Below are 16,141 nucleotides of genomic sequence, written 5' to 3'. Positions count from 1 at the left end.
TTAAAAAAAATTTTTCCTTTAAAACTACAAGAAAAACATGAACAGAAATTTATCTATAGATAATCGTAGGATCTGTGAAAGTAAATACATTATGATAGGACTTAAATTTAAAAATCCTTTCCAGGATGCCATGAACTTTAGGCATAGGCAACAACTGGAAATATTTCCAACAACACAGGAGCAAAAATAACCAAAGGGGTATTAACCGGGAGGCAACAAGGTTAAACTACTGTATGCTGCTGCTGCTGCTAAGTTGCTTCAGTCGTGTCCGACTCTGTGCGACCCCATAGACGGCAGCCCACCAGGCTCTCCCGTCCCTGGGATTCTCCAGGCAAGAACACTGGAGTGGGTTGCCATTTCCTTCTCCAATGCATGAAAGTGAGAAGTGAAAGTGAAGTCGCTCAGTCGTGTCCGACTCGTAGCGACCCCATGGACTGCAGCCTACCAGGCTCTTCCATCCATGGGATTTTCCAGGCAAGAGTACTAGAGTGGGGTGCCATTGCCTTCTCCGAAACTACTGTATACTCAACTGAAAAAAAAAGCCTTATTGAAAAGTTTTGTTGTCCCAGCATTTTAAAAATTTATTTTACATCAAGGACCTACTGTATTGGGCTTCCCTGGTGGCTCAGATAGTAAAGAATCTGCCTGCAGTGTAGGAGACCCAGGTTCAATCCCTGTGTCAGGAAGATCCCCTGGAGAGGGCAAGGCAACCCACCCAGTATTCTTGCTGGGAGAATTCCATGGACAGAGAAGCCTGGCAGGATATAGTCCAAGAGTAAACTACTGTATACTCAACTGAAAAAAAAAAAAAACCTTATTGAAAAGTGTTGTTGTCCTAGCATTTTAAAAAGTTATTTTACATCAAGGACCTGCTGAATAGCGCAGGTGTTGAACTCTAATCAATATAGTAATACACTATAATGGAGAAGAATCTGAAAAAGAATATGTGTATGTGTAACTGATTCACTTTGCTAGACACCTGAAACATTGTAAATCAACTATATACATCAATAAAAGTTAAAAAGAAAGTATACATGCACAAAAAGAAAAATTCAAGAGATGATAACATATGGGGGAAAATAACAAAAAGTTATTTTTGATCATGATTTATTTCCTGTGGTTATAAAAACTCAAATTCTGATAAAGCAGAAACACCCCTTGACCTCAACCAAGTCCCTTTATATGAGATAATTACTGTGATGAGTTTAACCTGTGTGTGTCCAGAATCTTTTCTCTGTTTATATGTGTGTAAAGTACATATAATAGTATCTCCCACACTGTAGCCATTTTTGCACAGTTCTCTTTGATTCATATTATGTCTTTGCTATCTTTCCACTTTTTAATGTATACATCTACTTCATTCTTTTAAATGAAAGAATTTTCATTCTTTGATTCTTTCTTTGCAGCTAGCCTCCCATAGTGTATTATGGTGGGCTTGGCCGTTTAAATGAAAGAATTTTCATTCTTTAATTCTTTCTTTGCAGCTAGCCTCCCATAGTGTATCATGGTGGGCTTGGCCGTTTCTCTTTTGATGATCATCTGGATTGTTCCCTTTTCTTTTTTTTCTATAGGCAATGTCTTAGCATCCATGGGGGAGTCTCCATTATTACACACGTGGACTTTTCTTTAGGGTAGATACTCAGTAGAAAGGCTGGGTTGAAGAGTGTGTACTTTTAACATTTGAATGGATGCCGCCATATTGACTTCCAAAAAGACTAATTTATATTCTTTAAACAGTGTCTGAGGATATACTGTGGACTTTAGATCCCATTTTCCTGGGACATGTATATATTTTTTAAAAGCAGGCTCTCCACATTTAGTAAAATCACTAGTTTTTCATTCTGTCATGCTAATTACTTGTCCTTCTTTAATATTATTTTTTCTTTTTCATTTTTGTATTTGCTATGAGTTAGGGAGTAAAGACACCATACCTTCATTTGTCTGCAATGGAGGAAGGAGATTATACGTTTCAGCTGATGGTGACAGATTCTTCAAAGCAACAGTCCACAGCTGTGGTCACCGTGACTGTCCAGCCTGGTAGGTGAAATAGGAAAGGAATTTAGCCCCAGAGATTAAAACAGAAATGACACCTGGGCTTCTGGGCTTCAGACCAGTCAAATTTGATGGAAATTCTCTTAAGTCTTTGAACTGTCAAGAGATTGGGGCTGCAGGAGCTAAAACATAATATAAAGCCAATTTTCTTTTGTGGTTCTGAATTGTGTCCTGACGGTGTCCCTAAACTACAGCACAAGGGACAAATGAGAGCCATCTGCAGAGTCAGTGTGGGCTCTGATGCCATGTCCCACTCTGCTGCGAAGCTCAAGGGCATTCCTGAAGAGGCTGGTAGATATGTGTGGCTTGATACGCAGAAGGCTTGTGGCCAGACTTTGGCAATTGACTAGAGTTCCACTCCATGACTTTTGAGGTCTCTTCAAGAAATCAGAGATGTACATTATACAGAACAGGATTTCTTGCTATCTGTCATCCCAGTCTAAACTTGGAATATTTAATTCCTGGGTCAGCTAAGAGACTGCATGTATCCCCCCCAGGATTCCCAAAGGACAGGGCACACTCTAGTAGCCACCTGATCTGAATATGAGTAATTTGCTTAAATCAAGAAATCAGAGGATGGCAGACTTCATGCAAAGAGATGTTACTTCTTCACACCATTTCTATAATTCTAGAAAACAACAGGCCTCCGGTGGCTGTGGCCGGCCCGGATAAGGAGCTGATCCTCCCAGTGGAAAGCACCACCCTGGATGGCAGCAGGAGCAGCGATGACCATGGCATTGTCTTCTACCGCTGGGAGCGTGTCAGGTAGCCCACCCATCTCATCACCGAGAGCTGGGTTCACAGCCTGGCTCAGTGCTAATACTACCCGTTCTCTGGAGGATCCAGATTAAGCAATCAACTTGAGATTGTTGAGGAGTCAGGATTTAAGCTCGTTTCTAGAAGTGGAGGGGCACCATCGTTTAAATTCTCCATCAGGCGTGGATGGACAAGATGGGCATTTCTTGACAGTGGAGGGTGGGTGGCAGCAGGGCAGGTAGACAGGGCAGTCTTGGGGTGAGGTGGGCTTCATGACAGAGGTGGTGCAGGGGAACCTGGGTGGGGGGTCCTCATGAGAGCCCCCCGCATCTACACACTCTCAAACCACCTGCAGTGACTATAGACGCAGAAGTGCAGAGTTCAAGGGGATTCCTGTATCCTCAGACATTTTTTTGTACTTTACATGCTTAATCTTGTGGAATGCTAGATCAGTTCTTAAGAGGTAAATACTATTATTCCCATTTTAAAGGTAAAGCAACTGAGGCCTGCAGAGATAAGTGAGATGACAGGGCTTATAGTTGTCCAGGTAGAGCAAGATCCAGGAGTCAACCTGGGTCTTCCTGACTATAGAGCCCAGTCTTCACAACTCTGCTATAATTCCTCTCTTAAATCAGTTACCTGGCTTGATCCTTCCTCTTCCATATTCTCCTGAAAGATAGCTGAGGATTTCAGCAGATTTTCTTTAAAGAAGAAACAGCAGAGGGAATTCCCTGGCCATCCACAGGTTGAGACTGTGCACTTCCACTGCAGGGGACGCAGGTTTGATCCCTGCTCAGGGAACTAAGATCCTGCGTGCCACACAGTACAGCCAAAATAAAAAGAACGAAAGAAGTAGGAGTAGTTTCTAAGGCTCCATCTTCTAAAAACAGATCATTTCACTGACAGCTCAATTAAAAAAAAAAAAGAAAAGAACCCCAAAATCCTCTTCCCAGGAATCCAGCAGATTTTGTCTGAAATAGGATTTAGCTTGTGCTGCTTACACAAAACTCGAGAATCTAAATGAGTAAAAAGTTATCTTAGAATTCTCTAGATGGTATATATTATTGCCATTAAAAAAAAGACCATCTATAACAAACAACATGCCTGCCATCCTCAGACTCTCATACCTTGAGCTCATTGTTAATGACTGTCGTGTTTCATAGAGGCCCCAGCGCAGTGGAGATGGAAAACTTCGACAAAGCTATAGCCACAGTAAGCGGTCTTCAGGTGGGTACCTACCACTTCCGTTTAACAGTGAAAGACCAGCAGGGATTGAGCAGCACAACCACCCTCACCGTGGCCGTGAAGAAGGGTGAGTCAGGGCAGAGGGTGGGTGGAACCGCTGGTGGAGGGGGCTGGGCGCCTTCTACTTCTCAGTCTCACAGACCCTTCAGTTCAGTTCAGTCGCTCAGTCATGTCCGACTCTTTGCAACCCCATGAATCGCAGCATGCCAGGCCTCCCTGTCCATCACCAACTCCCGGAGTTCACTCAGACTCAAGTCCATCGAGTCAGTGATGCCATCCAGCCATCTCATCCTCTGTCGTCCCCTTCTCCTCCTGCCCCCAATCCCTCCCAGCATCAGACTTTTTTCCAATGAGTCAACTCTTCACATGAGGTGGCAAAGTACCAGAGTTTCAGCTTTAGCATCAGTCCTTCCAATGAACACCCAGGACTGATCTCCTTTAGAATGGACTGGTTGGATCTCCTTGCAGTCCAAGGGACTCTCAAGAGTCTTCTCCAACACCACAGTTCAAAAGCATCAATTCTTTGGCGCTCAGCTTTCTTCACAGTCCAACTCTCACATCCATACATGACCACTGGGATAACCATAGCCTTGACTAGATGGAACTTTGTTGGCAAAGTAACGTCTCTGCTTTTGAATATGCTATCTAGGTTGGTCATAACTTTCCTTCCAAGGAGTAAGTGTCTTTTAATTTCATGGCTGCAATCACCATCTGTATTGATTTTGGAGCCCCCAAAAATAAAGTCTGACACTGTTTCTCCACTGTTTTCCCATCTATTTCCCCATCTATTTCCCATGAAGTGATGGGACCAGATGCCATGATCTTCTTTTTCCGAATGTTGAGCTTTAAGCCAACTTTTTCACTCTCCTCTTTCACTTTCATCAAGAGGCTTTTTTAGTTCCTCTTCACTTTCTGCCATAAGGGTGGTGTCATCTGCATATCTGAGGTTATTGATATTTCTCCTGGAAATATTGATTCGAGCTTGTGCTTCTTCCAGCCCAGCGTTTCTCATGATGTACTCTGCATAGAAGTTAAATAAGCAGGGTGACAATATGCAGCCTTGATGTACTCCTTTTCCTATTTGGAACCAGTCTGTTGTTCCATGTCACAAACCCTTAGCCACATGGTTATCCAGAAATGCTGGTGTTTGCTTATTGGTTCATAGCAGATGCTGAACTCTGCTTGGCCAAACAAAGGTCATTCCTCTTCTCTCCACATAAGCTGTTTTCCCGCCTCCTTCTGTGAGGACATAGCCTTCTCTTTTGTTTGTGGAGTGCACCTTTTGATGGCCTCACTCTGTCACTGCTGGCAGCTACCGCCCTGAGTCCCAGTGACCACATGGTGCTTTCTCTCTTCCTTGGAAATCTAAGTGCAGAGATGGTTTCAAGCTCCATGAAACCATGAATATGAAATATGTGGTCCAGTCTTACACCATCTTGCTTTAGGTACTTGTCTCTTTGACTTTTCCATTTGACTGTGAGTGGTTGAAGACCTTTATTGTAGGTATTTGTCTCCTCCATGTGGCACAGTGCTGGACTCACAGCAAATCATAAATGTTGGCTACTTCAGTAAATGAGTGAATGAATGAATGATTATGATGCATTGAAGCTCAGAAATGTAAAACAGCATGGCTGGATCGGAAAATCCAGTTGGATATTAGGGACCAGCAAGAGTGTCAGAACACTGGGGAAGGTAGCCGAGCCCCAGGCTCAGCCATAAAGGACTGTGTGTGTTGTGTTGTGCTGAGTAGTTTGGACTTTATCTATTGCGCATTTGGAAGAGAATGAAGCAATTTTCTAAGCACAGTGACATCAATTTGAGTTTTTTTTCCAAATGTTTTATTGTGTAGGTTTTCAACCACATATAAGAGTAGAGAGAATAGCCCTAATGGACCATCATACACTCATCACCCGGCTTCAGCAGTTAGCAACATTTTCCCCTTCTTATTTCATCTATCAGTTCACATTTTCTTTGATCCTGGTCGAAGCATTTTGAGGCAAAACCTAGCATCATGCCATTTTTACCTGAAAGATTTGGATTTTTAAAAAGATAATGCTTGTGGAGAAGTGGAGTGGACAAAATGGCAAACTAAAAATAGCACCAATTGGCTCTCTTCCAGTCTCTGGCCTCTTTTTTGAGGACGAAAGTGGCCAGTGACCAGTGGGATGTTAATTAATCCTTTGGGTCAATATTTGACTGTCCTCACCCATTTTCTATTGACTGATTTATTGAATCCCAGAATCCCATCTAAACAACCCCATCTGCCTCATAGCATCTTCTTTATATCAGAAATGGCTCTTACATTGTTCCTTATATTTGATACCCAGTCAGAACAATGAGGTCTAATTATTTCTGACTCAAGTTCTTTATTGTATTTACACAATCAAAATTTGGCATGACTAGAAACATAAATATTTCTGTGGCCAGATAGCATGGACCAGTATAGAATGATCCAGAGCATATTTTAAACCAAAATGTTTTCATTTTCCAGATCCCAAATGTAAATAAGATCATGGTTTCCCTTTTCAAAAAGGGAAAAACTGTAATGATGATAGAAAACTGTCCAATATATTGGCTTCCAAATTATAAGTAGCTGAGTGCAAAGGGATCTTAAAGAAAGTCTTTAGTTTATCTTATGGGTATTTTGGGCAAGAGATGATGCTTTCTGGATATTTTAAATCTACTTATCTGCAAGATGGAATAGTCATGGATATTTTATGACACACTTATCACAAGTATTTTAAATCAATTTCTTTGCTTTCATTTCTGCTGTATTTGACTTAGAAAATAATAGTCCTCCCAGAGCCCAGGCTGGTGGCAGACATGTTCTTGTGCTTCCCAATAACTCCATTACTTTGGATGGTTCAAGGTCTACTGATGACCAAGGAATTGTGTCCTATCTGTGGATCCGGGACGGCCAGAGTCCAGCAGCTGGAGTGAGTACTTGACGAGAATTGCCCCTGGACCAGTAATCATTACGTCTATGTTAGTTTGCTAGGGCTGCATAGCAAAATACCACAGGAGGGGTAGCTTCAACAACAGATATTTATATTCTCCCAGTTTTGGAGACTGGAAGATCCAAGATCAAGGTGGTAGATGACTGGTTCCCACTGCCTTGTTGCATCTTCACATGGGAGCAGGGCTGGAGAGGGAGAGGAAGTAGGGGAGAGAGAGGGGAGAGACAGGGCTCTCGGGTGTCTCTTCTTACAAGGACGCTAATCCTATGGATCAGGACCCCACCTTTATGACCTCAGTTCAGTTCAGTCACTCAGTTGTGTCCGACTCTTCACGACCCCATGGACTGCAGCATGCCAAGCTTCCCTGTCCATCACGAACTCCTGGAGCTTGCTCAAACTCATGTCCATCGAGTCAGTGATGCTATCCAACCATCTCATCTTCCGTCTTCCCCATTTCCTCCTTATGACCTCATTTAACCTTAATTACTTCATAATAGACCTTATCTCAAATAGAGTCACATTGGTTAGGACTTCAACCTTTGAGGGGACACAGTTAACTCCATTTCTGTGTCTCTTATGATCTCATCTCCCTTGCCGTGCCCGCCTAAGATGTTTATGATTCTAGGTTTCCTCTGACAGCTGGGTGCAGGAAGCTGCTATTCAATTTAAATAAATCTGAAGTCCTTTCTGACTTTTTCCCCACCCAGACTTTGATAGAGTCAGAAACCGTAGCCTGGAATCTTCTCACGGGACTCATTCTGCTTCTCAGCTTTCCTATTATTCCTATTTTGATCCATGTGGATTCTTTCCTTTTCCTCAGCATTGTACCAGATAGGTCACTAGATCCAGGATTGCCATTCCCATTGCATAAGAAAATCAGATGCAGAGATGGAAAGTGACTTGGCCAAAGTTGATTAACTCATCTTTAACCAACCAGATAGGCTTAGGTTTTTTGTTCCTAGCAGGCATTTTTCCACATTACCCTGCCTTTTTGGCTATAAATGTAGAGGTACATCTTCTATTCCTGCTGTTGCTAAGAAGTTGAAAGATGAAAATTTACTCTTGGAGATGTACCGAGGGAGTGGTCCTGGGGAAAGAACTGAAAGTGCTTTATAATTTCCAAAGTAACTCTGGAATGAATACTGTTCAGCCAGATGGTGGATTGGCTTCTAAGTGTAATTATAACAGCTCCCTGATCAGAGCACTTGTTACCGTTAGTTACACCCTCTTCTGCTAGCAAGTTCAGGGCAGGGGTCTAGGAGATTCTTCTCAGACGTTTTCAGCAGAGATGTCTCTACTGAGGCTCTTGGGTCATTAGAGAAGGTGAACATTACGCACCACGAGGAATCCTCTGCACTGCAAAGCTGTCTTTGAAAATAAGACCCAGAAAACTCTTCAGAGAGAGTGCTTCACACTCCAGGTCTTTGCCCTAATTTCAGGAGTTTCTGCCTTTGCTGGGTAGAATTTGGTCATTCCTAGAGCCTTTGGGAGGAGAAGGCAATGGCACTCCACTTCAATACTCTTGCCTGACAAATCCCATGGACGGAGGAGCCTGGTAGGCTGCAGTCCATGGGGTTGCTAAGAGTCGGGCACAACTGAGCAACTTCACTTTCACTTTTCACTTTCATGCATTGAAGAAGGAAATGGCAACCCACTCCAGTGTTCTTGCCTGGAGAATCCCGGGGATGGGGGAGCCTGGTGGGGCTGCCGTCTATGGGATCGTGCAGAGTCGGACACGACTGAAACGACTTAGCAGCAGCAGCAGCAGAACCCTTGGGAAGCTCCTGTAACAAAGTCCTATCTGAGTCTTGTGTCTCCTGGTGCTTTAAAAGTGAAAGAGGGACTTTCCTGGTGGTTCAGTGGTTAAGACTCTCTTCTTCCAAAGCAGGGGATATGAGTTCCATCCCTAGTTGGGGAACTAAGATCCTACATGCTCTGAAGTGTGACCAAAATACAAAAATTTTTTAAAAACGCATAAAAATAGCAGTGGAAGAGACACCGAGGATTACCCAGACCTTCACTAACCTCCCCTCCCCACTTCCTCCTCAGCCTGTCCCTTAGAATCATGCATGTGTGACAAAGACAAGAGACTGAGGTTTGGGGTCCGCAGAGGCCCGGGTTGGGAGCTGAGTACGGACTGTGAACGTGTTATTTCTCAGGATGTCATCGACGGCTCTGACCACAGCTTGGCCCTGCAGCTCACCAACCTGGTGGAGGGCATCTACACTTTCCACCTGCGAGTTGCTGATGGTCAGGGGGCCTCAGACACGGACACCGCCACAGTGGAAGTGCAGCCAGGTGCGTGTTGGGCTTCTGGGCCTGCGTTTGTGGGGCTGGCCTGTGAGCCGGGGTCAGGGGAGGGGGGTCTGCCTTTGGGGCTCTTTGCAGGTGGCACTGGAACCCAGTGTGGGAGGCCAAGCCCGCCTGTGGTTTTCTCTACACGTGGTCATCTATCCCCCAACAGATCCAGCCTCTGAACTCTTAGGGAGAACTGGGCCTGACAGCAAGACTCCTTGGTCACTTTGGTTTTCCTACCAGAAGACAAAGAGGTCTTTCAAAGACAAAAGACCTCGTGAGGTGGACATGAGGGCTTCACTGCTTGGGGCTCCAGAAGGGCAGCTCCAGTGAGGTGGCATACACCAAGCCCTGGCATGAACTGGGCTGGGCCCACAGCCCTCATAGACTGAATTCTCTTTCTGCGTCAGGGGAGGTGTGTGAGGTCCCAGAATGTTAAGTGAGCCCCAAGGCTGACTAAGCACACCTGTCTATCATCTGGAGAAAAATTAGTAGACAGCGAGCTGATATAAAACAGGGAAGAAGTCCTCACAGACAGTGGCCTCTATGGCTTTTGGGAGAATTGACCTGAGCCATAGAACCCAAGTGTAGAACCCAACACAGGGGTCACTTAAAGCTCTGTGACTCTTGCGCAGGCCTTGCGCCTCCTGTTATCAAGCCTGGGGTTTTCAAGTGGAAACAAAGCCTGTGTCTTCTCGTTTCCCCAGACCCGAAGAAGGGCGGCCTGGTGGAGCTGATCCTGCAGGTCGGCGTTGGGCAGCTGACAGAGCAGCACAAGGACACCCTCGTGAGGCAGCTGGCGGCGCTGCTGAACGTGCTGGACTCAGACATCAGGGTTCAGAAGATTCAGGCCCACTCGGACCTCAGGTAGGAGCCGCACAGTCCAGCCTGATGGTGTTCGTCTCCTCTCTCGTTCTGTGTCTTTGCACACAACGTTTATCCCATTCATATTCTTTTTTTTTTTCCTCAAAGGGCAGCAGCAAGGGCATGCTTATAGAGGTCCTTCCCGCAAGGCTCAGTAAATGTTTGCTGATTGAGAATGTTCTGACTGAAGGAGTTAGGGACCATCAGAGGGAGCTGGGTTTTAGTTCTGGTATCAACAGAGGGCATGCAAATGGTCTGGGGCATGCCCGGGGCATGTCTCATAGCCAGATTCCATTCGTGCCTCATGTTCATGGGGCTGAGACTTCTCCCACTCTGAGAGGACCTTGGATTAACACTTCCCTCATAGCTCAGTTGGTAAATCATCTGCCTGCAATGCAGGAGACCCGGGCTCGATTCCTGGGTCGGGAAGATCCCCTGGAGAAGGAAATGGCAACCCACTCCAGTGTTCTTGCCTGGAGAATCCCATGGACAGAGGAGCCTGGAAGGCTACAGTTCATGGGGTCCCAGAGTTGGACACGACTTAGTGACTAAATCACCAACCACCTCCTAAGGGTCTGGTTCAAACTCTGCATTGATTTCTTATAGGATTTATAATTTTAATTGAATTAAAAAAACCTTTATACACCCAATTTGTGGTATGATTTTTATGGCAACATTTGGAGAGTAATATAGATTTGAATAGAAATTTCTCCAAAGATGATATACAGGTGGTTAATGAACACATGAAAAGAGGTTCAGCATCATTAGTTAGTAGGGAAATGCAAATCAGAATCACGTGGAGATACCACTTCATACCCACCAGGATGGCTTTAATCCAGAAGAGACTGTAACAAATGTTGGCGAGTATATGGAGAAATTGGAACATCCATATGTTGCCAGTAGGAATGTGAAATGATGCAGCCACTGAGGGAAACACTTTCACAGCTTTTCAAAATGCTAAACATAGAATTACCATATGACTCAGTAATTCCACTCCTAGATATATACGCACGAGAAAGGATACACGTATGTCCTTACGAAATCCAGGACGTGGACATTCACAGTGGTGTTATTCATATGGCCCCAAAGTAGATACAGTCCAAATGTCATCGACTGATAAGTGGATAAATGATATCTATTCATACAATGGAGTAATGGTTGGCATTTCGAAGGAGGGGAATATACATGCTACAACTTGGGTGAACTGTGAACACATTATACAAAGTGGAAGAAGCCAGGCACAAAATGCCTCATACATATTCCACGTATATCAGAAGTCCAAAATAATCAAATCCACAGAGACTGAAAATAGATGAGTAGTTGGCAGGAACTGGAGTCCTGGGAATGGTTGCTGATGGGTGTGGAGTCTCTGTGATGATGGAAACGTTCTGGAAATGCACACCTTTGTGAATGTGCTAAAGGACACTGAGACACACGTTTACTTTAGAACAGTGACGTTTATCGTGAGTATATCATGTCTCAGCGAAAAGGTAAAAATGAAGATGCATCTGAAGGTTCTCATGCTGTGTGTGGTTGTGTCTGTTTGTACACATTGCTCTGGGGCCCCCCAGGTGCCTGCCAAAGCAGGAGATGTAAGAGATTCAGGTTCGATCCCTGGGTCAGGAAGATGCCCTGGAAGAGGGCATGGCAACCCACTCCAGTATTCTTGCCAGGAGAATCCCCATGGACAGAGGAGCCTGGCGGGCTACAGTTCATGGGGTAGTAGAGTCAGACATGACTGAGTGACTTAGCATGCATGCAGTCACACATTGCTCCATTTATCTGAAGATCTTCCCCTCATCAGTTGAATTCTGGGACCAAAGAGCCTTTATTTGTGACGAGAAGCTGATCAACTCCTTGGCCCCCAGGATACACTCGTGTCCTTGCCAGGCCATGGAGCTGTGGACACCTGCCTTCTCAGCAGGTCCCATGGCTGGAGTGGATATGTCACGCCGGTCACTGGCTAACCATGTGACTGGCCTCTCTCTGTCTCCTCTGCAGCACCGTGATTGTGTTTTATGTACAGACTGGGCCACCTTTCAAGGTCCTCAAAGCTGCCGAAGTGGCCCAAAATCTACACAGGCGGCTCTCAGAGGAAAAGGCTGATTTCTTGCTTTTCAAAGTCTTGAGGATTGACACAGCAGGTATGCCCCCTATCAGAAATATCTTTATTTTTAGAGGTCAAGTAATGTAAATGTATAATTGTTGTATATTCAGAGTTGGATTCCACTGGACTAGACATAAGGCTTCCCAGATGGCTCAGTGGTAAAGAATCTGCCTGGAATCCAGGAGGCCTGTGTTCAATCCCTGGGTTGAGAAGAGCCCCCTGGAGAAGGGAATGGCTACTCACTTTAGTATTCTTGCCTGGAGAATCCCATGGACAGAGGAGCCTGATGGGCTACAGTCCATGGGGTCCCAGAGTCGGAAACGACTGAGTGACTAACTCTAAACACTACGCAGTAGACATGCCATCCAATTAAACGCAATGGTAATATCACAGAAACATAAGTACCTACCCAGATTAAAGGAAAAGATTTCTTGGAGGAGGTGAAATATGATTTGGTTCCAATATGGCAGGACTATAGCCAGGTCTCATAGTCTTTTTTGAATTAAGTGGAAATAAAGTTCAGGATTTAATTATCTTTCTAATTTCTCCATGTCAACTCCTATGGGAATATTCTAAAAGAATCAGATTTGCTAATCAGGGCTTCATTTTGCTGGCACAGAAAGAAGACATATGGACAGCTTCACTTTAGCATCCAGGGATTTGTTTTGCATTTACTTCTTAAGTCGGTTTCTGCAACACACATTTGCCAACTGTGCTTTCTCTTTGAGGGAACCTGAAGAGAAACAAGTCATGGTTCGTTTTTAAAACTATAGTCTTACACCCTGGTCATTGTTGGAAATTTCAGACTTAAACAGTCAGAATGTTGTTAAAGACAGATAAGTATTAATGGCTGGAAAATTGATTGACCTGGGACATTGTGGCTTAGGTTGTGAATAGATGTTATGTAGATTATTGGGAATTTTGTTATTCTTTAGTTGCTAAGTCATGTCCAACTCTTTGCGACCCCGTGGACTGTAGCCCTCCAGGCTCTTGTCCTTGGGATTTCCCAGGCCTGAATATTGAAGTAGGCTGCCATTTCTTTCTCCAGTGGATCTTCCTGACCCAGAGATTGAACTGGTGTCTCCTGCATTGCAGGTGGATTCTTCACTGTTGAGCCATCAGGAAAAGTAAAAGTGTTAGTCATGCAGTCATGTCTGACTTTTTGGGATCCCATGGACTATAGCCCGCCAAGATCCTCTGTCCATGGGATTCTCCAGGCAAGAATACTGGAATGGGTAGTCATTCCCTTCTCCAGGGCATCTTCCCAACCCAGAAATCAAACCCAGGTCTCCTGCATTGCAGGTTGATCCTTTACCATCCGAGTCACCAGGGAAGCCCATTGGAAATTTAAGATAGCTTATAGTGCCTTCCAGTGGGACCTCTTTTCCTAACCACTTGCTTGCCACCTCTTCCTGGTACCAAATCCATTCACGTGTATGGATAGAAATGTAGTCTTTATCCCAGGTCTCTGTCCCCACCTTCCAAGGGACATGAATACCTTATTATGTTAAAAGGATCATTTCGGTAGACACTGGGGACTGTGATAATATTTGGATAGTAAAATTTAATTTGTCTCAGATGTGTCTCTAACCACAGTTGACTTTATTTGTAATGTGGAGTAAATTATTTTTAAGAACTTTTTTCTTGCTACAAAAGTAATCTTTGTTTATTGGAGGAAATTTGGAATACACAAGAAGACAAAAAACTAGAATAATCCTAGAACAATCCTCTAGATTCTAGAGTCTAGAATTCCCACCATTCGAAGATAACTTTTGTTAATAATTTGATGTTTTTCCTTCTAGTTCCCCCATCTCTAGACACATGTAATGCAATCAGGATAATTTAATACATATTTTTAAATCTGCTTTTTTAGCTTCAAACCATATTATGATCATTTTCTCAAATCTTTTAGAATTTATCCCTCAGTAAGATATTCGTGGTCACATAGTACTCCATCCTGAATGTGTTCCACAGTTTATACAACTAATTCTCTACTCGCAGACTGTCAGGTTGATTTTTAAATAATGGTACGTTGTTTTAAGCCTTCAAGTTTTTAGTCATTTGTTACAGCAGCAATTGGAAACCAATGAGGAGAGAGTATTCCCTGGTTGCTTAGACAGTAAAGAATCTGCCTGTAACACAGGAGACCTGAGTTCGATCCCTGGGTCAGGAAGATCCCCTGGAGAAGGAAATGGCAACCCATTCTAGTATTCTTGCCTAGAGAACCCCATGGACGGAGGCGCCTGGTGGGCTACAGTCCATGGGACTGTAAGTCCCATGTAAGTCTTTCAGACAAAGAGTCAGACACGACTGAGCAACTGAGCACACACATACGCAATGTAGATAAATCTTTGTGCACATCCGCAATCATTTTCACTGGATAAATCATTAGAATTTATCATTCTTGGGCCAGAGGGTGCTGCATTTCCGCTACATGTTTAAGGCTTTTGTTTCACGGTGCAGGTGTTGACATGTTTCTGCCATTCACTTCCTGATGAGATTGTCAGTATGAGAGACCATCCCTGGACCACTGTCCATACAGTAAGAGGCACTTGACTCAACAAGGTGCCTCTCTTCAGGGTCTATGGAAGAAAAAGACACAGCTGAAGCCAGGGAGCCTCCTTTGCTCCATGATGACCTCTGCCTCACTCGCCTCCTTGCAGGATGCCTTCTGAAGTGTTCTGGCCATGGTCACTGTGACCCCATCACAAAGCGCTGTATTTGCTCCCAGCTGTGGATGGAGAACCTGATCCAGCGTTATATCCGGGATGGGGAAAGCAACTGTGGTGAGTCCTGGCGTGGTGGGTAGCTCCAGGTGAGGAGGCTTCAGACAAATCATTCTGAACTGTCAGAAAGACCTGCCTGACTGTACAGCTGTAAATTCAAACCCTTTTCTCACCCAAAGCCCATTGAACCAGCTCATGTGGTGATGGGTCAACATATTCCCACAATTCACCTTGGGGGTGTGTTTAAGATTTTTCCTTAAAACTTCCTGCTGAGGAAATTCACCTCGGCAAAGCAGATGTAGCTAACCATTGCTGAGAAGGTCGCTTTGGGCTACATGGACCTCATGTCCAGACTGTACCTGCCTTGGCTTGAACTGGGTGTGACCTTCTGGTGAAGTGGCCCCTGGTGTGGACCTGGCTGGAATCAGATGAGCAAGAAAGTTGACCCACTCACCAGGCTGTCTGCCCAAGCAGGCTCCAAAGGAGCCACCATCTCAGCCAGCGTCTGCCTGAGCCACCGCCTGTCTCTTCTGAGGAGGAAACTGTGTTTTAATGCCAGTCTGTTTCTAAGAGTCATTTTGTCTTCTTGGGGATGCAGATGGACATAATTGGCAGAAAAATTATGATGAGCTCCCTGCCAAATTATGTTCCTGTTTCTATTTCTTAAAAATCTGAAAATAACCAGCCCTTGAATCATTCCAAGTAGTGTTGTAACATTTAATGGAGTTAAACCTTGTGTCTTTGCTCCATTGGTTTCTCTCTCCCTGGGTTGTTGCAAAGCTTTTTCCACTGGATTTTTGTAAGGATGTGGAGGAAGTGAAGTGAAGATGAAATCGTTTCTGAATGACTGTCGGGCTCTGTGATAAGTATCTTCATATCACAGGCAGCCATACAAATAAACACCTTATTTGCTTTATTGAAACCCAGACCAGAACCAGTTTTGAAGTTCTGTGTTTCTAGAATGAATGTTTTGGTGTGCCTTACCTGGGTGTTTAAGAAGCCTTCTTAATTGATGGGTTTATTTTTTTCAGTTTCTTCTGAACCAGTTGGACAAATGTAGGATGGTTTTAAGTTGTTCTTGATTTGTTAGTATTTTACCAGGCCCTGCAGCCATCCTGGTGAGGTGGTCGCAACACCAC

The 16,141-nt window shown here is 44.3% G+C and overlaps 1 protein-coding gene across 4 annotated transcripts in view; it reads left to right on the top strand.

The window, feature by feature from the left end:
- Nucleotides 1–16,141, top strand: part of KIAA0319 (KIAA0319 ortholog) — a 74,373-nt gene that overhangs the window by 51,696 nt on the left and 6,536 nt on the right. For 3 of the 4 annotated variants that reach the window (XM_045162687.1, XM_045162685.1, XM_045162686.1), the window contains 8 exons: nt 1,914–2,037; nt 2,685–2,817; nt 3,972–4,120; nt 6,838–6,989; nt 9,170–9,308; nt 10,013–10,172; nt 12,171–12,313; nt 14,940–15,062. In XM_045162687.1, the coding sequence (XP_045018622.1) occupies nt 1,914–2,037; nt 2,685–2,817; nt 3,972–4,120; nt 6,838–6,989; nt 9,170–9,308; nt 10,013–10,172; nt 12,171–12,313; nt 14,940–15,062 (1,123 nt within the window). Of the gene's footprint in view, nt 1–1,913; nt 2,038–2,684; nt 2,818–3,971; nt 4,121–6,837; nt 6,990–9,059; nt 9,309–10,012; nt 10,173–12,170; nt 12,314–14,939; nt 15,063–16,141 lie in introns of all 4 variants that reach the window. The other variant, XM_045162688.1, reaches the window with a different exon arrangement.

The sequence above is a fragment of the Bubalus bubalis genome, chromosome 2 (assembly GCF_019923935.1).
Source record: "Bubalus bubalis isolate 160015118507 breed Murrah chromosome 2, NDDB_SH_1, whole genome shotgun sequence".
Lineage (NCBI taxonomy): Eukaryota > Metazoa > Chordata > Mammalia > Artiodactyla > Bovidae > Bubalus > Bubalus bubalis.
The sequence above is the reverse complement of the archived record's forward strand: the minus strand, read 5'-3'. Positions and strand labels throughout refer to the sequence as shown.